Source organism: Pongo abelii, chromosome 10, assembly GCF_028885655.2.
Source record: "Pongo abelii isolate AG06213 chromosome 10, NHGRI_mPonAbe1-v2.0_pri, whole genome shotgun sequence".
NCBI classification, from domain to species: domain Eukaryota; kingdom Metazoa; phylum Chordata; class Mammalia; order Primates; family Hominidae; genus Pongo; species Pongo abelii.
The window spans coordinates 911,315-936,877 of NC_071995.2; the positions used below are offsets into that span (position 1 = coordinate 911,315).

Sequence of the window (25,563 nt, forward strand, 5' to 3'; positions counted from 1 at the left end):
GAATTACTGCATGTTTATATATAAAACATATATATATATAATTGGACAAAAATGGTAAAGGAGAAAGAAACATAGGCTCCCCTGGTTTAGAACTTATTTGGAGACCATGTCAAACTAACTTCTGCATGACTTTTTCTTACAGCAGAATGAAATGCCAATGTGGGGTCCTTGTTTCCACTGGCTGTTCTGTTGGGAAGTGAGTGTGCCTTGGAGAAGATTAACCCTATTAGCACTTCACTTCTCTAGCTAGTACTTTAGCCATTATTCTTGTCCTTTCACAAACTTTTTCCATTGGCAGTCATAAGAGTATCTTACCCTCCTGTGCTCTCAGCAATCATTTTTGCCCTGCTAGGAGAAGATCTGAATTCATCTTTGTACTATGCTCTGTCTGCGCTATTGCACACTCTTGGTAAGATGCTGGCTGCATGGCAAGTTGTAGGTTCACACTGCGTAGCAGATATGTTGGCTGACCTCATACCATGCAGTCTATACCAGAGACTAGCTTTAGAAACTTCCTTTGGAATTTTAAAACCATTATCTCTAGATGCTGAATATTGAGAATTTACTAGTAAATTTAATGCTTCTAGGACTTAGTGGGGAGGGATAAGGAAAAAAATAAGTAGATTATTGGGGATAGTGAATGATAAATATATTACTACCGAGATTTGAATTATCTTTTCGATTCGCAGAGTACTCAGGGAGTCTCTCAGGTTGCTCCTACAGAGCCAGTTCCAGTAGCACAGCCACAACCTACCCAGCCGACCACTTTGGCTTCCTCTATAGACAGGTACGTAAAACTAGAATTCTCCTTCCTTGACTGGTAAATAAGATGGTAGGAAACGCCAAACTATCAGACCTTTAAATCTCATATTATCAACTGCACTTTTTTTTTCTTTTTAAATTTCAAAGTGCACATTCAGATGTTGCTTCAGGTATGAGTGATGGCAATGAGAATGTCCCATCTTCCAGTGGAAGGCATGAAGGAAGAACTACAAAACGGCATTACCGAAAATCTGTAAGGAGTCGCTCTCGACATGAAAAAACTTCACGCCCAAAATTAAGAATTTTGAATGTAAGTATTCCTGATTTGTGAGTTTCATGTTGTTAAAGGAATTTGACACTGAAAAATATTTTAGAGGTCATCAAATCCAAACCACTCACTTCATAAAATAAAGATAACTATCTGTGTGTGATAGACAATTTCTTTTTTTTTTAGATGGAGTCTTGCTCTGTCGCCCAGGCTGGAGTGCAGTGGCATGATCTTGGCTCACTGTGATTGCAGTGCCTCCTGGGTTCAAGCAGTTCTCCTGCCTCAGCCTCCCAAGTAGCTGGGACTACAGACACACGCCACCACGCACGGCTAGTTTTTGTATTTTTAGTAGAGATAAGGTTTCACCATATTGGTCAGGCTGGTTTCAAACTCCTGACCTCAAGTGACTCACCTGCCTCGGCCTCCCAAAGCACTGGGATTACAGGCACCCAGCCAGATAATTTATATAATACTCTTCTCGTTTAATGCCCACAGTCTCTTTGACTTAAATATCACATTTTTAAAAAAATGAAAAGGTAGTTCATAAAGCTATGATAGGGCCAGCAGTTAATGTCATTTAAATATTTCTTAAGGCTTAGATGAATTGATGAATGTATAGGATCTTATAATTAGCCAAATGATATTCTTACATTCCATATTTCTATGATAAAGCACTACTTACCTTTTAGAAAAAGAATAGTTTTAGTAAGTAGCTCAAAGGCTAACGTCTTCTCAAAGATTTTTCTTGCTACCAGTTTAAGAGACAAAGTACTAGTGCTCCAAGGAACAGTGATAACACTATGCTTCCTTAGACATAAAGTCAAGTGCTAATCTGCATTGCTTTTCTGAAATTCAGTAATAAAGCTGAATGTGGTCTTTGGAGATGATGTACCTTTTTTCTTTTTAGGTTTCAAATAAAGGAGACCGAGTAGTAGAATGTCAATTAGAGACTCATAATAGGAAAATGGTTACATTCAAATTTGACCTAGATGGTGACAACCCCGAGGAGATAGCAACAATTATGGTACGTCTGCATTTGGAGTTCTAGGTTTTTCCTTAGTACTTGATTTTAATAGCCATTGCTCTAGGCAAATATGCCATATTTTGTAACCCATGTTTTTTTAAAGTTATGCATTTACTTCAATGTGAATAAAACTAGCACACCCAACCTGTGATTTAGTGATGTTTTTGTCTAGGCTATGTCTAACTAGATATTGAAGTTCTTAAAAAGAGAAGAGCTAACTTGAGTACAAAATAAATAAAAATATAGGTAAGTATGCAGATAGGACAGAAGTCATAAAAGTGACATAAAGTTTGAGAAATGACACTAATTAGACTGACATCACATTTCTTTTACAGGTGAACAATGACTTTATTCTAGCAATAGAGAGAGAGTCATTTGTGGATCAAGTGCGAGAAATTATTGAAAAAGCTGATGAAATGCTCAGTGAGGATGTCAGTGTGGAACCAGAGGGTGACCAGGGATTGGAGAGTCTACAAGGAAAGGATGACTATGGCTTTTCAGGTTCTCAGGTAGGTTCACCACTCCCATAGTGAAACTTTGTTGATTTGAAATATTTTCATAGTTCTAAATTTGCTATGCAAAATGTCCAGTGATATCACCTGACACCCATGACCGACAACAAACTTTTATGTTCTCTTCGCATGTGGCAGTTTGCTTTGCCTAGTCATTGAGATTGCATTTGAGAATGTATTTAATCACTTTTGTTTGTTGTAGAAATTGGAAGGAGAGTTCAAACAACCAATTCCTGCGTCTTCCATGCCACAGCAAATAGGTGAATTTATTTTATTTCCTTGTTTTTACCTTTGACTTAAGAAGCCATTAGCTGAGCATGGTGGCAGGCTTCTGTAGTCCCAGCTACTCAGGAGGCTGAGGCATGAGAATCGCTTGAACCCAGGAGGCGGAGGTTGCAGTGAGCTGAGATTGCGCCACTGCACTCCAGCCTGGGTGACAGAGTGAGACTGTGCCTCAAAAAAAGCAGTTGTGTGTGCTAATAATGAAGTCTAACAATATTTATAATAATAATGCTATTAAGTTGCGTTTGTTTGTTTGTTTGTTTTTGACCAGGCATTCCTACCAGTTCTTTAACTCAAGTCGTTCATTCTGCTGGAAGACGGTTCATAGTGAGTCCTGTGCCAGAAAGCCGATTACGAGAATCAAAAGTTTTCCCCAGTGAAATAACAGATACAGGTAAGGGCTTGATTCTGCCACATTGTTATGTAAATTCTACAGTGCCTCTGCTATGTTGAAAGCTTAATCATAAAGCAGTAATTTATGATGACACAGATAATAAAAAAGAATAGAAAACTGGAGTTATAACCAACAGATAAACGTATGGGAGAGGAAAATAGATGAAGAATACAGAGAATTACAGAAAAAGCCAAGAAGCACGGCCATACCAAGATATAGCCTGTATAATAGATATTGTAGTATGTGTTTATTTCTGCACTTAGTACTGTTGTCTATGTTTTAAGATTACTCCATATTTTTTATCAAAAACAGATATTTATAGGAGCTGACTTAGGCTAGCGGACAATCTTTTGAATCCATCCTTTTAAAGTGGGCTGATTCTAATTTTTTTGTATTCCTTTGCAGTTGCTGCCTCTACATCTCAGAGCCCTGGAATGAACTTGTCTCACTCTGCATCATCCCTTAGTCTACAACAGGCCTTTTCTGAACTTAGACGTACCCAAATGACAGAAGGACCCAATACAGCACCTCCAAACTTTAGTCATACAGGACCAACATTTCCAGTAGTACCTCCTTTCTTAAGTAGCATTGCTGGAGTCCCAACCACAGCAGCAGCCACAGTACCAGTCACTGCAACAAGCAGCCCTCCTAATGACATTTCCACATCAGTAATTCAGTCTGAGGTTACAGTGCCCACTGAAGAGGGGATTGCTGGAGTTGCCACCAGCACGGGTGTGGCAACTTCAGGTGGTCTCCCCATACCACCTGTGTCTGAATCACCAGTACTTTCCAGTGTAGTTTCAAGTATCACAATACCTGCAGTTGTCTCAATATCTACTACATCCCCGTCACTTCAAGTCCCCACATCCACATCTGAGAACATTGTTTCTAGTACAGCACTGTATCCTTCAGTAACAGTTTCAGCAACTTCAGCCTCTGCAGGGGGCAGTACTGCTACCCCAGGTCCTAAGCCTCCAGCTGTAGTATCTCAGCAGGCAGCAGGCAGCACTACTGTGGGAGCCACATTAACATCAGTTTCTACCACCACTTCATTCCCAAGCACAGCTTCACAGCTGTCCATTCAGCTTAGCAGCAGTACTTCTACTCCTACTTTAGCTGAAACCGTGGTAGTTAGCGCACACTCACTAGATAAGACATCTCATAGCAGTACAACTGGATTGGCTTTCTCCCTCTCTGCACCATCTTCCTCTTCCTCTCCTGGAGCAGGAGTGTCTAGTTCTGTTTCTCAGCCTGGTGGGCTGCATCCTTTGGTCATTCCATCAGTGATAGCTTCTACTCCTATTCTTCCCCAAGCAGCAGGACCTACTTCTACACCTTTATTACCCCAAGTACCTAGTATCCCACCCTTGGTACAACCTGTTGCCAGTGTGCCTGCTGTACAGCAGACACTAATTCATAGTCAGCCTCAACCAGCTTTGCTTCCCAACCAGCCCCATACTCATTGTCCTGAAATAGATTCTGATACACAACCCAAAGCTCCTGGAATTGATGACATAAAGACTCTAGAAGAAAAGCTGCGGTCTCTCTTCAGTGAACACAGCTCATCTGGAGCTCAGCATGCCTCTGTCTCACTGGAGACCTCACTAGTCATAGAGAGCACTGTCACACCAGGCATCCCAACTACTGCTGTTGCACCAAGCAAACTCCTGACTTCTGCCACAAGTACTTGCTTACCACCAACCAATTTACCACTAGGAACAGTTGCTTTGCCAGTTACACCAGTGGTTACACCTGGGCAAGTTTCTACCCCAGTCAGCACTACTACATCAGGACTGAAACCTGGAACTGCTCCCTCAAAGCCACCTCTAACCAAGGCTCCGGTAAAATTATTGTTAGAAAATAATTAGATAAATATGATCAGTTTTTTTCCTCCCTAATAAGTACATTTTTCAATTCAGCCTTGCAAGTTAGAAACATAGTTATAAAGGTACCTGGCTTATAGTATTTATTAAATTGACAGCAGTTTGAGGGTATATCTACAATGAATATGAGATTTTTTTTTTCAAGTGTGGCAGGATTTTGAGGTTAATTATGCTGCACAGTTTTCTAAGATTGTATAATTATCAGGTAAAATACGGGTATTTCTTCTGAATTAGTACAAACTGAAGAAGTCTGTATCCCAAAAGGGAGCTAAATGCATCTGTCAGCAAAATGTACGTAAACAACAGCAGTTCATAATCTTTGTTTCAGTGAGAATAAAGCAAATTTTTGGCTTTGTTGTAGATTCTACAGTTGTACAGTTTGGGGGTTATAAAAAATTGGAAGTTAGTAAGGAAATTGATACAGAGGAGGAAGAAATAATCTAATCCTAGGACTGAAGTAACTAGAATTTATTATCTAATTATGCTGTGGTGGATTTCCTCTTGTTCTGCCACCTTCTCCAAATAACAAGGCTGTGTTATGTCTAATGTATTGTATGCTTCAGCCTCTTTCTGCATTGCCATTGATGTGAGGTTCTTTTTACAATAGGATAATACAGAATCTTCACTCAGATAAAATAGAAATTCTTGATAATAGTATTAGATTTCTGATGCCTTTTGTAATCAGACCTGTCCATTGGTTATTTCTTAACCAGCTCCTGTTTTCTTTTCTCAGAAAATCTTGTTTTACATGGCGAAAGTCTGATACATACTGTACCAAATAAGTAGCTCGAGAATATCTGGACACTGCCACTTATGTACATATAGCCTTTGTTCTGTTCTCCCTAGGGGACAACTTTTTACTGTATTTTACTATTCATTTTATAGGTATATTGTAGTAACCCCTATAATAACATCATTGGTTGTCACACCCTTTTTTTAAGACAGATACCAGAGAGTAACCTCAGTGATAAACATGTCTTAACTGTATATATTTTATTCTTATGTTTGTGCATTCAAATTAGTTGATTTGCTCTTCAGTATGCAGTCTTTATATTTAGCGTCTCACGGACTTGAATTTCCCTTTGTTGTCTGTAGGTGCTGCCAGTGGGTACTGAACTTCCAGCAGGTACTCTACCCAGCGAGCAGCTGCCACCTTTTCCAGGACCTTCTCTAACCCAGGTGCCTCAAGACTTGACAAATTTCTTCCTGTGCCCTACTTTCTCTGACAAAGCTTGCTGAAGTTCTCCACTGCATGGTCTTGGCTTTTGCCTATTTGGCTTTGACTTAGTAACACTTTTCTTTTAAAACGTTATAACCAATGACCCAGGTCCTACTTAAGTAAGAAGCTTCGTAGCTCTTTTGTTTGTAATGTTGCTTCCGGTTATCCGAAAACACTCAATACTAATTTTTTTTATATCTTATGAAGGAAGAAAACAGCAAAGCAAACATTTTGCCAGACCCATATAGCTCCTTTTATCATTCACACTTCTGTAGAATAGCGAAATTGCATATATAATCAAAATTAACTTTGAGAGTGCCTTAGAAAGGAGAAGCACAATGGCAACTGATAAACTTTTTCTGTGAGTCCAGAGAAACCAGTTTTTTCTTGAATGTTTATCATTTCTTTCACTAGCCACCTAATGAAGTAATTAGCTTGCTTATAGAGGTAGGTATGGGGTGATGTTTCATGAAAACTATGTGTGCTGTATCTTTTAAAATAAAAGCCACCGAGCCCAGTGAGATGGTAACATTATGAGATTACTCCTGGAGGAACTGAGACCAGCCTCATGAACTTGAGATTCCCATCTCACAGTCAGTTCTGCTTACTTGAGTGCAGTGGTGGACAGAATTACTTGTAATATTTATTATTTCTCTTTCCCACCCCAGCCCACCACCAACACATTTAGTTGAGTTTCCGTAAGAAAAGTACTAATTGTGAATCTGTTGTGACCAGGAAAAAGCTTCTGACATGAGACAAGCCAGTAAACTTTTAAACTAAATTAGGAATTTATTTTTGAATCATATATAAGAAATAAGAAAAACATGGTAAATTGCTTACTTGAGAAGCTGAGTTGGAATTTATCCCTATTTCTTTGGTCCCAATGTACAGGGGAACACTATTTAAGGAACTTGCCACAATGAAGTAAAAACCCCAACAGAGAAAGCATTCCATCAGCCACCACATTTGGGGGAAAGTGCATTGTGAAAGTCCGTAAATCAGGAGTTAGAAAATTAGTTTTAAACTTATTTTCTCATTTAAAAACATGGATTCAGATTTCTAAGGGAGTATAAAGTGTGATGAAAAATAGCAAGTGAGACATGTGGAGGGGTAAGGGTAAATAGCTAGTGCCTAGATAGAGGGAAAGGCATAAGCGAAGACTGTGCAAGAATAGATTGATAGAAGCCAAGACAGATGTAGGATTAGACTGTGGAAGGGTAGAAGGAAGCTGTGTGCTTGGGGTGGATGGAATGGTTAACAGGATGGAATACCCAGACAAGAAGTATACGTGTAAGAAAGAAGAAGAAAATAATACCCTGTGATAGTGACAGAATATGTTAATGCCATCTTTTATTCATAGGGGCACCTTCCCAGAAAGATGTATAAAACTGAGAAACAAAAGAGGGAACATGAGATACAGTGAATCTACCAGTAGATCTTTGTACATTTTTCACAATATATTTTAAAGATCGCACAAATAACTCTTTCTACCGTTTTGAGTAACGGCAAACATAGAATGTAATAAGACTTCTCTTAAACTGCAAAAACATGAACTACTCTAAGCCTTGAGAGTCTGACATACAATCTTGAGAAACTGGCAAAATAATCAAAGCAGTATACTAAATTTGAGTATAGTTTTATGTGTTCTGTAAAGACAAATGTTATGTTGTGCCAATATAAAGCATAAAACAGTGTGTCCTATCTAAATTGGCTATATATCGTGACTCTGAAGGTGCTAAGGAACTGTTTTTACTGTGATTGTTTTCATTCAGTCCCAGCAACCTCTAGAGGATCTTGATGCTCAATTGAGAAGAACACTTAGTCCAGAGATTATCACAGTGACTTCTGCGGTTGGTGTAAGTTTTGAAAATCTTGATAAAATCTCCTCATAACCCTAATATATTATATGCCTGGGACACAAACTGTAACCTAAACCATTATTAATACCTTTAACATGTATTCAAAGTTCCTGCTTATTCTAGCCAAAAGAAATGAGACTGATTAATGAAAGATTAATGCTGACTCAGGAGTATCACTATGAAAAAGATTTTATTTGAAAGGTGCTTTTCTAGTTGTACGTCTGATTAGATTGTGCCACAGATCAATTCTGTGGATTTCGTATTTTTGTTTTAGAGGAGGCTAAATTTTGTCCGATAAAATAATGTTTTGGGCCAGGTGCAGTGGCTCACGCCTGTAATCCCAGCACTTTGGGAGGCCAAGGCGGGCGGATCACAAGGTCAGGAGATCGAGACCATCCTGGCTAACACGGTGAAACCCCATCTCTACTAAAAATACAAAAAATTATCCAGGTGTGGTGGTGCACGCCTGTAGTCCCAGCTACTCCGGAGGCTGAGGCAGGAGAATGGCGTAAAACCCAGGAGGCAGAGCTTGCAGTGAGCTGAGATTGCACCACTGCAGTCCAGCCTGTGCGACAGAGCAAGACTCCATCTCAAAAATAATAATAATAATGACAATGTTTTGATTGAAACTGTTTTTCTGTGAATATCCAAGTTATACCCTTAAACATCCTATGAGAAAAATTAAGAAAGCAATCAAGAATTAAGAGTAGAAGTTCATTCTTTTAAAACATACCTCTTTTTTTTTTTTGAGACAGAGTCTTGTGCTGTTACCCAGGCTGTAGTGCAGTGGCATGATCTTGGCTCACTGCAACCACTGCCTCCCAGGTTCAAGTGATTCTTCTACCTCAGCCTCCCGAGTAGCTGGGATTACAGGTGCCCACCACCACACCCAGCTAATTTTTGTATTTTTATTAGAGACGGGGTTTCGCCATGTTGGCCAGGCTGGTCTTGAACTCCTGACCTCAAATGATCTGCCCACCTTGACCTCCCAAAATGCTGGGATTACAGGTGTGAGCCACCATGCCCGGCCCTAAAAGGTGCCTTTCTTTACATCAGACTTTTAGACTTTAAAAGAAAAAGGAAAGAAGATAAAATTTTCTCAGACATAAGTGTTTCATCACTATGCTGTCTTTCTGCCCTTTTACAAAGACCATAGGAAAGGCAACGAGGCAAAAGTTTGAGTGACTGAAGCTAAAGATCTGTGGTGTCTGTCTGTGTATGTTTTACAGCCTGTACCCGTGGTGGTTCCAACAGCAATTACAGAAGCAGGAGCACAGCCTCAGAAGGATGGTGAGAAACATCCTTCTTCCTTTTATATTCCTAATTCCAGTCCTACCTGTAGTTGATTCAGGAGGTTTACTGCTTCACAGACACATTTCCATGTATTTGATAACTGAGGAGCATTGGTGGTAATATCTAAAGCTTGAAAGATTAGCAACTTAATAAATCTGTTCTGTTATTATTTTGGCAGAGGAAAGGGTATACAGGAGGTGATGATAAGACCCTTCATTATTAGCTATGCCAGATCCTTGCTATTAGAGATTTGGAAATTAAAGCATACTGTGTTTAGAAAAGTAAATTTACTGATAACCTCTTAGCTTTTGTGACACTGAATATATAGGGATAGAAGCTTGAATAGTCTGGACATATATTTGTATGGAAATACAAATGTAAGATTTCAGTTAATCAATTTAAACATTTTTATTTTCAAGGCAATTATATTCTCAGTTGGCTCTCATTTTAAAAGTGATTTGCAAATCATTAGAACAGTCTAGAAATGGAAAAATGAAAGGGGAATGTAGATTATCAAAATATGTAGAGTATCAAATATGTACAATGAAAATAATAAAAGTTTACTACCAATAAAAAGAGAATGTAGAATATGAAAAAGGTAGCTTTTCAAATCATTGGAAGATGGAATATTTCTTTTTTTTTGAGATGGAGTTTGCTCTTGTTGCCCAGGCTGGAGTACAGTGGCATCATCTCGACTCACTGCAACCTCCACCTCCCAGGTTCAAGTGATTTTCCTGCCTCAGCCTCCCAAGTATCTGGGATTACAGGCATGCACCACCACACCTGGCTAATTTTGTATTTTTAGTAGAGACAGGGTTTCTCCATGTTGGTCAGGCTGCTTGCGAACTCCTGACCTCAGGTGATCTGCCCGCCTCAGCCTCCCAAAATGCTGGGATTACAGGTGTGAGCCACTGCACCTGCCTGAAAGATGGAATATTTTTATAAGTGGTTTAGAACAACTCGAAAGCCATCTGGAAAAAAGCAAAGGAGGATCACTAGCCTAGACATAAGTAAAGTCAAAGTGGACCAAAGATGAAATACTATATCATAAGATAGTACTATATGAAATCATAAGGGGATTTTTTTCTTTTTTTTAGTTTTTTAATTTATTAGTAATAACAACTTCAGAATTGCATAGTATTAAAGCATCAGTTCTTGGAGTGTGGGCTGAGGACCCTTTTGGGGTACCTATGAGGGCAACACTATTTTACAGTAAAACTAAGACATTATTTTCCTTTTTCACTATAGACAAAAATTTAGCCAGTTGTGGTGGTGTATGCCTGTAGTCCTAGCTAATTGGGAGGCTGAGACGAGAGGATTGCCTGAGCCCAGGAGTTCCAGGCTACAGTGAGCTATGATTTTGCCACTGCACTCCAGACTGGGTGGCAGAGTGAGACCCTGTCTCAAAAAAAACATCATGCATGAACAAAAAAATCTATAGGTCAATGGATTTTAAGGGCCACAATTATGAATATCTCATTACAATTATTTCAGATCCCACATTATAACTAGCTTTTTTTTGTGTGTGTAGCTTGGAAATCTTTTTTTTTTTTAAATTTTATTATTATTATACTTTAAGTTTTAGGGTACAGGTGCACAACGTGCAGGTTTGTTACATATGTATACATGTGCCATGTTGGTGTGCTGCACCCATTAACTCGTCATTTAGCATTAGGTATATCTCCTAATGCTATTCCTCCCCCCTCCCAAGGGGATTTTTTTCAACTGTCTAGAGCAGGGTTGACAAACTTTTTCTGTAAAGGGCGAGATAGTACAAATTTTAGGCTTGCTAGACCATATAGTCTCTTGCAACTTACTCAGATCTCACAAGTAGCAATGGACAATACATAAATAAATGAGTTTGTGTTTCAATAGAATTTATTTACAAAAGCAGGCAGTAGGCTGAATTTGGTCCATGGATCAGTTTGGAGTTCTCAGATAAGTTTAATAGAGGTGTTAAGTTCAATGTCTAGTCCAGAAGCAAGTAGTAATAGATATAAAATTTTCTTCATGGAAGAAAAGTGCCATTGATTGCAAATATAAATGAAAAACTGGAGAAATATGTATATTTGTGGGAGGGGAAGGGGTATGTGTAGTCATATCACAAAAAGAACTCGTTTTGCTAATACAAATAGTTCCTAAAATTCAACGTGAACCAAAAAACAATCAAAAGATAACAGAAAAGGAAACTTAGACATGAAAATATTTAACATCCATAAGGATAGAAATACAAAGTAACGCTACAAGTGATAGCAATTCCCACCTCTCATTGGTAAATTCAGGGGTCTAATAGCCACCAGTGACTTGGTACAGCCTCTGGGGGATGAATTTATAATAGTGATATCTACTACAGTCTTAAATGGAAATAATTCAGCACTTTCATTGTGGTATATTTATTGTACAGATCTATAAGAGAATATTTATTTTTAAAATAGCAAGAAATTCTGGGCTGGGCATGGTGGCTCACGCCTCTAATCCCAGCACTTTGGGAGGCCAAAGCAGGCGGATTGCTTGAACCCAGGATTTCGAGACCAGCCTGGGCAACATAGTGAGACCACCATCTCTGCAAGAAATTTTAAAAATTAGCCGGATGTGGTGGTATGCACCTGTTGTTCTAGCTTCCCAGGAGGCTGAGGAGGAAGGATCACCTGAGCCTGGGAGGTCGAGACTGTGGTGAGCTGTGATGGCATCACTGTACTCTAGCCTGGGTGACAGAGTGAGACCCTGTCTCAGGGAAAAAAGAAAAGAAATTCTGAATAATTTAAATGCCCATCAGTAGAAGCCTGATTAAATATGAAATATATATATGGTATATACATAGGGTATGACACTATGCAATCATTAAAAAGAATGAGGCATTGATATGGAATGATCTCAAAGATATAGAATTACATGAAAACATAAAAATTGCTCAATGTTCTACTAGCTGTATAAAATAAACATATCTCTAGAAAGAAACTCAAAGCTTTGTTCCCCGGAAAGGTTTTTAAATTGCCCAAAACTAAATAATTCTGAGGGCCGGGTGCAGTGGCTCACACCTGTAATCCCAGCACTTTGGGAGGCCGAGGTGGGCAGATCACGAGGTCAGGAGATCGAGACCATCCTGACTAACACGGTGAAACCCCGTCTCTACTAAAAATACAAAAAATTAGTCAGGTGTGGTGGCGGGCGCCTGTGGTCCCAGCTACTCGAGGGGCTGAGGCAGGAGAATGGCGCGAACCCGGGAGGTGTAGCTTGCAGTGAGCCAAGATCGCACCACTGCACTGCAACCTGGGCAACAGAGCGAGACTCCGTCTCAAATAATAATAATAATAATTCTGAGAACTGTACTATGCTATTCTAGAATTTGCCTGTGTTACATTGAGAAAATAAAATTAGCTGGTTTTCATTTAACAATGGGTCTTGGCTGGATGGACATGGTGATTCACACCTGTAATCCCAGCACTTTGGGAGGCAGGCATATTACCTGAGGTCAGGAGTTCAAGACCAGCCTGGACAACATGGTGAAACTCCGTCTCTACTAAAAATACAAAAACTAGCCGGGTGTGGTGGCACACGCCTGTAATCCCAGCTACTCAGGAGGCTGAGGCAGGAGGATCACCTGAACCCAGTAGGTGGAGGTTGCAGTGAGCTGAGATCGCACCACTGCACTCCAGCCTGGCCAACAGAGCGAAACTCCATCTCAATAAAATAAAATAAAGATGGGTCCTTAACGTCCTCAGTAAAATCTCATCCTTCATTTCACTTACTTATATATCTGAATTAAAGAATGAGTAATTGAGTTTTTAATGCCTGTTAACCTTTGTTTTTATAGTATATATTAATGTTGTAGTTGGTATCTAGTAGTGGAGCAAACAATAACTCTTTTCCGCTGTTGGACAAAGCCTCATGGAGGGAGGAGATAAGAAAGTTCTCTTTGCCTCTAAGAGCTTTCCTCATGTGTAGTTTGATTTTGCTGTATTTCTAGCCAAAGGGAAAAGAAGTTAACTGGAAAGAGACACTTATGTTTTCCTCATCCATGTATTTGTTTCAGTTTCTCAAGTCAAAGAAGGCCCTGTCCTAGCAACTAGTTCAGGAGCTGGTGTTTTTAAGATGGGACGATTTCAGGTAAGACAGTCACTTTGCATTGCCTTGATTCCTTCCTTTGGAGGAGTTGTCTATATAATAAAATTACTGCCTACCTATTTGGGACACAATTGCCAGTCTAGTGATTTCTGTCATGTAGTACTTTATAGCTCTTTTTAGCATTTTCCTAATAAAAGTAATATATACTAAATAAAATATAGAAATACTTAGAACAGTAGAGATAGATAGTCGTACTATCTATCCGCCCACCTCCCAAGATTACTTTTTGGGGTGTATTTCCTTCCACTCCTTATTTTCTGTACAAGTGTTTATCTAAAATTGACTACCATTTCTCCTGTTCCAAATGTTACAGCTTTTTTTCCCATCCAGTAATTGGTTTACCTAACCAGTCTCTATTGTCATTTCTAATTTTTCCAACATAATAAGTTAAGTAACAGCAAACATCTTTGTGTATAAAAATGTTTTCCACATTTAAAATAATTGTCCTAAGATTAATTCTTTAAATTAAAACACATGATACCATATCACTTTATTTTACCAGCATGTGAGCATTTTCTGGCTGTCCAACATGTGAGCATTTTCTGGCTGGGGATAGTAGGTGATATTTTTCTCATTTGTAAACAGGTCCTGAGCGTTTATAGGTGGGCTGAGTTTGAATTTGTAAATACATGGACAAACCAGAACAAGGATCTGGATCCTCTTTTTTAGTTACCAGCTAGTTCTGTTGATTCTTGAGGCATAGCAGGCATTTAACATTTACCTTGTAGTTTTTCTTATTCACAGGCAACCCTAAAAATTCTACAATGTCTTGCTAATTCATTTTATTTATTTATTTACTTTTATTTTATTTTATTTTATTTTTTTTGAGACAGAGTCTCACTGTGTCACCCAGGCTGGAATGCAGTGGCATGATCTCAGCCCACTGCAGCCTCTGCCTCCCGGGTTTAAGTGATTCTCCTGCCTCAGCCTCCCAAGTAGCTGGGATTACAGGCACACGCTACCATGCCTGGCTAATTTTTGTATTTTTAGTAGAGACAGCGTTTCACCACGTTGGCCAGGTTGATCTGAAACTCCTGACCTCAAGTGATCCGCCTGCTTCAGCCTCCCAAAATACTGGGATTACAGGCGTGAGCCACTATGCCTGGCCCTGACCTTTTGTTACTTATATGTTGACTAAGACATAAATCTGAATTCTGTGTATGACATCAAATACGAAAGTAAATTATTTACTTCGTAAGCATAGCCAGCCACACGGAATCTGCCTCTCAGCACCCTATGTGTTCTCTATGATGGTATTCAATTTTTCTTCATAGTCAAAGATGGAGGCACTGTGTAAAGAGATGATCAGCCTACTCTTTGACAGGGAAATAAAGTGATTCTTTTTTTCCTTTTTTAAATTGTCTGTGATAGAAATTGGATATTGAGAACTTAAGTTTTTAACCTTTGTCCTTTTTTTATCAGGTTTCAGTTGCAGCAGACGATGCCCAGAAAGAGGGTAAAAATAAGTCAGAAGATGCAAAGTCTGTTCATTTTGAATCCAGCACTTCAGAGTCCTCGGTGCTATCAAGTAGTAGTCCAGAGAGTACCTTGGTGAAACCAGAGCCGAATGGGATAACCATCCCTGGTATCTCTTCAGATGTGCCAGAGAGTGCCCACAAAACTACTGCCTCAGAGGCAAAGTCAGACACTGGGCAGCCTACCAAGGTTGGACGTTTTCAGGTGACAACTACAGCAAAGAAAGTGGGTCGTTTCTCTGTATCAAAAACTGAGGACAAGATCACTGACACAAAGAAAGAAGGACCAGTGGCATCTCCTCCTTTTATGGATTTGGAACAAGCTGTTCTTCCTGCTGTGATACCAAAGAAAGAAAAGCCTGAACTGTCAGAGCCTTCACATCTAAATGGGCCATCTTCTGACCTGGAGGCCGCTTTTTTAAGTAGGGATGTGGATGATGGTTCAGGTAGTCCACACTCCCCTCATCAACTGAGCTCAAAGAGCCTTCCTATCCAGAATCTAAGTCAAAGCCTTAGTAATTCATTTAACTCCTCTTACATGAGTAGTGACAATGAGTCAGATATCGAAGATGAAGACTTAAAGTTAGAGCTGCGACGACTACGAGATAAGTAAGTATATTTTCTCTTGTGAAAGAATGTCAGATAAGGTTTTAAGACCTAGATCCTAGGGCCAAGGTTAATAATATTTTTCACCACAATATGCTAATGTCTCATTTCTTTTAAAGAGACAGTGCCACAGAAGCCCCACCCCATATCTCCCCACCCCACCACACACACACACACACACACACACGATTCCCAACCACACACACACACACACACACACACACACGATTCCCAACCACTGACTCACAGGCGCAGGCAGCTTCTCTTGCACTCATACAGACCCATAGCATTTCTAGTTCTAGAACTTCTTCGTTGTTACTATATTATTACTGTATTATTGTTACTGTATTGTATTATTTTTTTTATTAATAGCATATTTTATCACTATTAACTGCTCTTTATTTATTAGTCCACTAAATGAATCTGGCACTGGGATGTATGATTATGTTGGCAGGTTTTATTTGGCAAGTTGGGTCAGAGTAGCAAATTCAGCTATTGTGCGCGTGGCCTCAAAAGTCAGGAAATGTTTTTCTCCTAAAACATTATCAACCATTTGTTGTTGGCTAGGAGCTTGTTGGAACATGGCTTGGGTAACGCAGGCCAGCAAGGTGAGTTGACAAACTAGAATCTCATGGTAGTACATTTGGGGAAAAGGTTCATTAGTAACTACTACATACTTGAAAGCAGGTTTAGGAATATGCTGTTAATTCTTGTTTGAATGAAGAGGATTATGGTATTTTGAATTATGTTTGGTTATCTTTCATAGACATCTCAAAGAGATTCAGGACCTGCAGAGTCGCCAGAAGCATGAAATTGAATCTTTATATACCAAACTGGGCAAGGTGCCCCCTGCTGTTATTATTCCCCCAGCTGCTCCCCTTTCAGGGAGAAGACGACGACCCACTAAAAGCAAAGGAAGCAAATCTAGTCGAAGCAGTTCCTTGGGGAATAAAAGCCCCCAGCTTTCAGGTAAAAAGCCCTGAACTAGGTCAGCCACAGCTGTCCTGTCTTTTCTTTCTGTCTCCAACTGTATGTGACCTGCTGAACATTTGTTGTTTTTGTTAAATTTCAAAGGAATTTGGCTCTCCTGATATTTTTGCTTCCTTGACTGCTGTACTTACATTTATTGTACCTCTTTTTGAGTCTATAGAGGTAGACTTAGTGAATACAATGGCTTATTCCATAGTAATCCATATTACTATCTACTGGTAATCTTTATTTATAGTTATTCTTAAGGATAGACATTCAGCTTTGCCTGTTAACTCATATAACTCACATTTAACCAAACTCTTGGGCAGTTGAAAGAAAATACATTATTCTCTGTTTAGTAGATTCTTTGTTTTAATGGATGACTTAGTCATAATTGCAACTTAGATGAATGTAATCGTCATATACATATTTGTGTGTATGTCTAAGTGGTAACTTCTTGATTAAGGTTTTTATTTCATTTATATTGGGTTAAAGAACTTGCTAGTCGTTGGTCAGGCACGGTGGCTCACGCCTGTAATCCCAGAACTTTGGGAGGCTGAGGCAGGCAGACCACGAGGTCAGGAGATCGAGACCATCCTGGCTAACACAGTGAAACCCTGTCTTTACTAAAAATACAAAAAATTAGCCTGGCGTGATGGCGGGTGCCTATAGTCCCAGCTACTGGGGAGGCTGAGGCAGGAGAATGGCATGAACCCGGGAGGCGGAGCTTGCAGTGAGCCAAGATTGCACCACTGCACTCCAGCCTGGGCGGCAGAGCGAGACTCTGTCTCAAAAAAAAAAAAAAAAAAAACTTGCTAGTCATTGAAATCAAAGAAATAGTTAAGTGATACTCTTTTGTAATGATATATATATATATATATATATATATATATATATATATATATATATACATATATATTTATTTTAAGAGACAGGGCCTCACTCTGTTGCCCAGACTGGAGTGCAGTGGTGTGATCACAGCACACAACACAACAGCCTCAAACTTCTAGGCTCAGGTGGTCCTCCTACCTTAGCTTCCTGGGTAGCTGGGATTACAGGCACACACTACCATGCCCTGCTAACTTTGAATTTTTTTTTTGAGATGGAATCCTGCTCTGTTGCCCAGGCTGGAGTGCAGTGGCATGATCTCGGCTCACTGCATTCTCTGCCTCCCAGTTTCAAGTGATCCTCCTGCCTCAGCCCCCCAGTAGCTGGGATTACAGGCACATGTCACCATGCCTGGCTAATTTTTGTATTTTTAGTAGAGATGGGGTTTCACCATGTTGGCCAGGCTGGTCTCGAACTCCTGGCTCAGGTGAGCCACCGTGCCCGGCCCTGGACTATATTTTAATTGGGATAGATAGAGAGTTTCTAATCCTTTGGTGAAATTATGGTAGTGTTAACACAATTAGTTGAAAAGTAAAAGAAGGTTAAAATATGTTAAAAAGCAGTTGCAAACTTCTTAGCAGTTCCATTCTCTGGAAGGGTTCACAGATATCCAAATCTAGCACATTAGGACCAATTCATGCAGCCCATTAGTAGAGATGTGACTGTAAGAGAAATCAGCTAATTTCTGATCTGATCCCAATCAGATCTTTTTTTTTTTTTTTTTTTTTTTTGAGAGAGTCGGCAGTGGCGCAACCTCCAACTCCCACGTTCAAGCAATTCTCATGCCTCAGCCTCCCAAGCAGCTGGGATTATAGGCGTGTAATCCCAAACCAAATGTATAAGAACACCTGGCTAATTTTTGTATTTTTGTATTTTTAGTTGCAGTATGTTGGCCAGGCTGGTCTCAAACTTCTGGCCTCAGGTGATCCGCCTGCCTCAGCCTCCCAAAGTTCGGATTACAGGCATGAGCCATTATGCCCAGCTATAATCCTAATCAAATTCTAATCCCAATTTTGACATACTTTTTGAGTGGACTTGAATTCAACTGGGAACCGGGGAACAGAGAGTCAATTTTAGGACAACTGACCTATTGAAAGCAACCTACCAAAAATAATTTTAAACATCCATTGCTCTGTAGTGACCTCCGTCATTTTTTGGCACCTCTTTTTTATTTGCTCTGATGCATGTTTATAGGAAAGTCTAAGCAGAGACTGCCTAGCAAACCTTTTTGTATAATGATTCAACACATTTTCTAATAGGGTTAAAAAAAAAAAGCAAGCGTGGAATTGTAGAATGGAATCTGGGTATCCACTACGTACTCTGGTCTTCTTACTCTGCTCAGACATGTGGCCCATCTAGGTTTTCTAAAGCTAAAAAGCTTCTGGAATAGTACATATGGCCCTATTACCTATGGATTCTTTTTTTTTTTTTTTTTTTTTTTTTGAGTGCAATGGCATGATGTCAGCTCACTGAAGCCTCTGCCTCTGGGTTCAAGCAATTCTCCTTCCTCAGCCTCCTGAGTAGCTGGGATTACAGGCACCCTCCACCACGCCTGGCTAATTTTTGTATTTTTAGTAGAGACAGGGTTTTACCATGTTGGCCAGGCTGGTCTCGAACTCCTGACCTCAGGTGATCTGCCCACCTTGGCCTCCCAAAGTGCTGGGATTATGGGCGTGAGCCACAACACCCAGCCTATCTGTTGATTCTTAGTGGCATTCCTCACTTCTCCCGTTAGTGAGGACTTTGTTCTTCTCATCAGTTTGACCCATCATTCATCACTCAGTGGAACAAACCAAATGTATAAGAACAGGGCCTGATGAGTGCATGGGGAAAGCTGGACATGTTTCCTCATGCCACTTTATCTTTTGGCAGGTAACCTGTCTGGTCAGAGTGCAGCTTCAGTCTTGCACCCCCAGCAGACCCTCCACCCTCCTGGCAACATCCCAGAGTCCGGGCAGAATCAGCTGTTACAGCCCCTTAAGCCATCTCCCTCCAGTGACAACCTCTATTCAGCCTTCACCAGTGATGGTGCCATTTCAGTACCAAGCCTTTCTGCTCCAGGCCAAGGTAATAAAGCAACTATCATCGTCCAAAAACAATAAAATGGAGATGGTGCCATACCTGGGACAAAAGCCTGTTAAGGCGGGTTGGGAGACTAGCTGACCAGAACACAGCCTGCGTGTTGTACACTGAAGAATCTGGGTGAAAAGGGAAGTGGAGTGATAATGAGAATCGGTGGGCTCATTGCTCCCATTAGGTGAAATTACTTTTTTTCAAGGAATTATGGTGAAAAGTTACATCTGTGTGGCCTATATGACTCGCTCATTTGGGATTTGGAACTTACGCTTTAATATTAGGCTGAGATTTCCTGGATGAAATTCTAAGGTGTTTTAGCAGTTTCTGAAAGCTAATACATTTTCTTAGCCATTGTAGAATTTTATTACTTTTAAGTATGGGAGTGGCATACTAAAATGAATAACCTTACAATTCAGTTTTTTATCCATAATCTACTTTCCAAATATAGCTCTGTTTATTAATGATTGCTGAAAAAATTCCTGCAGAGGAAAGAGCTTTTAGTCATATTAGAACAAGAATTGAAAAGACTTGGGCATCTGGGTGAGAAGAATGAAAAAAATATAGGTACTGGCTTATGTGCCTTTGCCACAGTTTCACAGAAATTAGAGATTAGTCTCTTCACAGGAAGAATGCACTTGATTGGTAAGGAGGGCAAACTAGCTAGCATTATTCCAACTAAGAAAAGCTTCCGCATTTTGCAGATGGTAGAATTAAGACCTAATTTAATTTCATCTCTTACATATCTGACCTTCCCCCAGAAGCTTGTTCTTCTGTGTGCCATCTTAGTGCATTTCACCACTCCAGCCTCAAGTTTCTAACATCTTGTAGTTGTGTTCTGTCTCTTCTCCTCTCTCTGTTCTTCCCTGTTTTTCCCCTCTCACAGGCTGTGCGAAGTTTAACTGTGCATCTGAACAGGTGACATTCAAACCTGGTGGCAGGAGGACCCGATTTCTGAGTACGCCCTGCTTGGCTCTTTGTGTGTAACACCTTTACTCCTTCCTTGTCCTTGTTTTTCTGCTGCTTGAATCTGATGTTTCACACAGTCCATTTTCATTTGTCTCTTTTTGTATATCATCTACTCAGTGGCTTGGCTGAATTACTGTTAACCCTCAGAAGTTTGGGCCCCCACATTAATTATGATAAGAAATGTCAAAATAACAAGTTTCTACAAATTTCAATGTAACTTTCTGGTAGAAGTGCTTCTTCATAGATCTGTGACAGAGAGTAGATATGGTATCTAGGCAATAGATTGCTGGGTCATTTAGAATAATGAAGACTGAACTCCACAGTCATAGTCAGTGCTGTCTGTCCGCCCTAGCATTAGAAATGAGAGAAATCAGCCAGACACGGTGGCTTACACCTGTAATCCCAGCACTTTGGGAGGTCGAAGCGGGAAGATTGCTTGAGGCCAGGAGCTCAAGACCAACCCTGGGCAACATGGTGATACCCTATCTCTAAAAAAAAAAAAAAAAAAAAAAAAAATTTAGCCTGGCCTGGTGGTGTGCACCTATAGTCCCAGCTACCCAGGAGGCTGAGGCAGGAGGATTACCACCTTAAGACCAGGAGGTTGAGACTGCAGTGAGCCATGATTGCACCACTGCACCCCAGCCTGAGCGACAGAGTGAGACTCTATCTCAAAAAAAAGAAACGAAATGACAGAAAGCATTTTGACCAATGATGCTCTTAGATCCTGGCAGCAGGCAAAAATTATGTACCATTTTTTTCCATTCTTTGTCAGAGTAGATTGAAATCTTATTTTTCTTCTCTATTAAGCCTAAGCATCTACCAGTTGAAAAGATGCTAGAATCTCTTCATTGGCTCATTCCACCACTACTGTCCTCTAACCCCATAAAATCAAAAGCGGTTTTTAGTTTGGTTATTCTGATAAAGCACTTAGTCTAATAAAGATCAAAGCGCAGCATCTGCAAGTGAAAATTCTCCTTCTAACATGATTTCTGGGATTTCCCAGCTTTCTACTTAAAAACAAGGCACGATAGCAAGTCACCCCATCTTCCGCATATGTGAAATGAAGATGATGCCAGTGTCCTAGGGCCATCATACAAATCAAGTTAAGATCATGTACAGAGAAACAGGTAGCACTTGAAAAGCACTCATGATTTCTCTCTGATGAGTCAGTGCCTACCTGGCACAGACTAGGTAGTCAATAACTGTTCGTGGAAGAACAGTTTAAAACAAACAAAAACATAGTTCAAGTAGAAAAACCTTTGTTATAATTTGAATAAAGATCTCTGTTAAGGCCTCAAACTTCTGATGTGATTATTGAAGTGCTTTTTAAATGCATGTGCTCAGGCCATCACTGTTTCTGAGTATGGGTCAGAGGCCTTTGGGCCTCTTCATGGTGGGAAGAATTTACACCTCCCTTTGTTCTCTGTAGTGAGCAGATTTAAAGTGAAGCATATAACACATTTAACTGCCATTTCCCTCACACATACCCCTGTTATTTTTACCTGCATTAGAAATGGATTGGCTCCTTCCAGCACCCCTATTATTTTTACCTGTATTAGTAATGGATCAGCTGTACTTCAGAGGCAGTCTTTACTGACTTTCCCCACATGCACTAGTCCCAGGCTATTTAACAAAGAAGCGGGTGGAAGGCATTACCCAATTCGATCGTTTTCCAGGCTTGTGTGGTTTTTTTTTTTTTTGAGGACTCAGATCAATAATTTTTCTGGTCAGACTTTCCTGGACTGTGCATATTAGCAGTTTGACAATTGAATAAGCATTTAATTTGCATGTCCACCTAGAAAGTTGCAAAGGGGGTGTTTTTGAAGTAGAATGTGACATGTCAGGCCTATGGTCTACAGCCTGAAGTGTCTGAGAGGGAAGAAAGAGAACCAAAGCTTCTGTTTCTGAAATATAATGTGACAAATACCACGTTAATTAAATTCCATAAATTCTCATCCCACTTTTAAAGGTAGGTGGTATTACCCCTGTTGTTCAAATGAAAGTGGTCAGAAATACTGAATCTTGTCACTTCCCCTTGGGTGCAAAATGAAAGGCCCTACATCTTTTGAAGTCACATCAGGATACATCATGTAAGCCTGGTGAACAAATCCCAGGAGACAGACTGGAAACATGGAAAGGAAACAGGTACTGGAAAGAGTAGGGCACCTTACTAGCTTGAGATGTATTATTCTATGCTCTCAAAATAGATAATGGTTTGGAAGCACGGCTTGGCTTACTGCTATATTTATGTTCAGAGGTTGCTTGTTTTCCACGTACTTTTAAAAATTATTCTGGAAGGGAAGGGGTTAGTATATATATCTAGGATGTGGAAATATAATAGCCAATTTAAATGAACTTAAAACTGTAACAGTGATACTATCAGTCTACTGTGGTGGGGTTGCTGATGCATTTAATTGAGTGCTTTTTTAACAGCCCAGCTGGAGAAACAGGAAGTGGGACAGGATCAGTGGAAACGCTGCTTGGGTATTTGAAATTCAAGCAGTGAAACCTGAGAGACTGGAGTTCCTCGCCGATTCCAGGACCTCAGTGCAGGGCATTACTCTCTTAGATACAAAGATTGGGTGTAGAAACTCCGCATCTGTCAGCCAGGTCACACAGCCCATCAGATAATCATGTTAAGGCTAACAGCCAGTTCGAAACATTCTGTAGAACTGTATCTGTTCAAGGGCTACCAGGTCCTACCTATCTGTCTCCCCTCCTGCTTTCTCTTGCTGGGCGTTTGTGTGCTGTTTGGAGATTCTAAATATTTTACACTGATGTTTCTTTATCTTTAACACATTGCTTCTCTCTTTGTGCTTCAGGGAAGATGGTGAAAAAAGTCTGTCCTTGCAACCAGCTCTGTAGTAATTATCTTTTCTGTTATTTTTGGTCCTTGATTGCAAAGCCTGTTAACCATGAGTTCTTTCAACTCTGCAGTCTCATAGCTCCCTGATTCCTAACTTCCATCTATCTCTGTATCCTATTCTAATAAATATTTAACATGCTTAATTGAGAAATCATCTCCTAGTCGATGCCCTCAGTGATAACCCCATGTGGGCCTAGCTTGTGACAGGCGTGGATTGGTAATGGCCATGGGTGCACACAGGGAGACCAGGGATGCCTAGTTCCTACGGGGAGCGATCCTTTAGTCAGCAAATGTGTGCTGGGCAGTGTTATCACCCCAACTGGAAACTCAGCAGTGATGAAAGCATACAAAAGTCCATGCCCTCCCATGTTCACACTGAAGTGGGAGATGTGTGCTAGATTGAGGAGGAGAAAAACACCACTTTCTAGAGTTTGTCTTCTTAGACTGTGGCTTATACTTTAATGAGAAGGCCACTTACAGTGTTGTAGGTAGGGTCAACAGGGAAATTCTGTACTTGGGATGCTGGGCTGTCAGTTATGGTTCATAATAGGTTATTGTTAGTAGGGTCTGGTAATGTGGGAGTAGGGGAAATGTATTATAATGGCAGGAGGAAATTTAAAAATGAATCTTGGGGGTAAGTCTATACTACTTATTAGGGCTTTTCAGAAGAACTAGAAAAGGTTAAGAAGTTAGCATATTCTCTCCAAGGCCTTTCTACATCTTTTATAGTCAAGTCTCCTTTTCTTCGGAGTTAATTTCTGGTCAGAAAAGGATAGGTTTGTTTCATTCTTTAACGGGAGGCCTGTATACAGAAGCCAGAATGTGAAGGTTTAGCTGTATGGTTTCTCTTTCCTCATAGAGAATCCTGTATTAGGTAATGTAGGTTAAAATGAAAAGTGAAATTTGGTTCTAAAGGGGCCTCGCAGCATCAGGGGCGACAGACTAGCATCAGACTAGAGAGGTGTGTCTCCCAGCATGAGCTCCGTGTGGATAAGCAATGGTCGTGTCTCCTGAGCTTCTTGTATTTAGCTTTTGACAGCTCTGCTCCCCTGTGATTATTTCTGTTTTTTGTTTTGATTGTCTCTCACATCAAGCTCACCAAGCAATAATTGTTCAAACAGGATGACAATCCCCATGCATGTGATATGCTTGCTTTCTAGATTGAGTCACTCACTGTCATGACTGCCCATCCTCATTGCCTGTGCTTCCCACTTCACCACTCTCTCACATTAGCTGTTCATGGAAGGCTGTTTTCTGTGCTTTCATACTTCTCCCCTTGGGTTTCCTGTACTGTAGGGGAACTTACTCTTCCCTTCACACTGTATGTGCAATAGCAGTCCCCTTGTGGCTCCAGCAGGCACCAGGAAGTGAGCTGACACTCACACTGCCCTAGTTCCATGTCTTGCCACAGCAGTAAGAAGCATGTGACCTTCCTCACTGCAGCTTCACCCCAGAATAGCTGTTACTGCAGCACAGACATGCTTGTGTGTGCCATTCCCCAGGTGGTAGGATATAAGCTTGACTTGAGACCAGCGATGGTCAGTAACAGGCTTTTAAGTGGCAGGGTTGTGTTAGGTGTGCTGCTGTGATCTGGTGCTGCTTTGACCTTGAAAGCGGGAAACGCATGCACTTACTTACCCGCAGCATTACTTGGGTACCTTAAGGACTAGTGGTTCACAACTTACTTTAGGAGCTTTTATTTATTCTGTAACATGTGAGATCTGGTAAGACAGTGGGAGGGTAAGGAAAACAGACAAGACCATGACTCTTCTTTCCCTCTTCCCCAAAACGTGCCTCTTGGAATAATCTTCAGTGTGCCCTCCAGCAGAGCCGAAATCAGGCAGGCATAGACTTCTTCCTCCTCTCTCATCAAACCGCAGAAATAGAGTTCCTTCATCATAACTGCAAAGCTTCCTCCTCCTCCCCTTTGCACCTTGCCTCAGCTGCATTTTCTTGTCGCTTCTACATGGGAGTGCTTGCTGTTCTGGGAAGAGTGGGGAGAAGCGGTGGGAATCCTTGAGCCAATTGAAACTGAGGTCATCTTCAGGAAAACCATGTCTTCCTGAAGTTGAAAGATTCAGGCACAGCATATAGTC

General features: G+C 40.4%; 2 protein-coding genes across 25 annotated transcripts in view; one reads left to right on the top strand and one right to left on the bottom strand.

Moving 5' to 3' along the window:
* Positions 1 to 25,563, top strand: part of WNK1 (WNK lysine deficient protein kinase 1) — a 160,445-nt gene that overhangs the window by 130,068 nt on the left and 4,814 nt on the right. For 21 of the 24 annotated variants that reach the window (XM_009247295.2, XM_009247287.3, XM_054527806.2 and 18 more), the window contains 14 exons: positions 690 to 787; positions 910 to 1,072; positions 1,938 to 2,054; positions 2,390 to 2,563; positions 2,769 to 2,826; positions 3,120 to 3,242; positions 3,648 to 5,083; positions 6,221 to 6,304; positions 8,117 to 8,200; positions 9,433 to 9,493; positions 13,530 to 13,603; positions 15,044 to 15,705; positions 16,469 to 16,671; positions 19,432 to 19,626. In XM_009247295.2, the coding sequence (XP_009245570.2) occupies positions 690 to 787; positions 910 to 1,072; positions 1,938 to 2,054; positions 2,390 to 2,563; positions 2,769 to 2,826; positions 3,120 to 3,242; positions 3,648 to 5,083; positions 6,221 to 6,304; positions 8,117 to 8,200; positions 9,433 to 9,493; positions 13,530 to 13,603; positions 15,044 to 15,705; positions 16,469 to 16,671; positions 19,432 to 19,626 (3,532 nt within the window). The remainder of the gene's footprint in view (positions 1 to 689; positions 788 to 909; positions 1,073 to 1,937; positions 2,055 to 2,389; positions 2,564 to 2,768; positions 2,827 to 3,119; positions 3,243 to 3,647; positions 5,084 to 6,220; positions 6,305 to 8,116; positions 8,201 to 9,432; positions 9,494 to 13,529; positions 13,604 to 15,043; positions 15,706 to 16,468; positions 16,672 to 19,431; positions 19,627 to 25,563) is intronic. The other 3 variants (XM_054527807.2, XM_063711675.1, XM_063711687.1) reach the window with 1 other exon arrangement.
* The window catches only part of RAD52 (RAD52 homolog, DNA repair protein), an 87,451-nt gene continuing 85,359 nt past the window's right edge, over positions 23,472 to 25,563 (bottom strand). The window contains exon 9 of the mRNA XM_054527845.2: positions 23,472 to 25,451. The gene's annotated coding sequence lies outside the window, so the exon portion shown is untranslated. The remainder of the gene's footprint in view (positions 25,452 to 25,563) is intronic.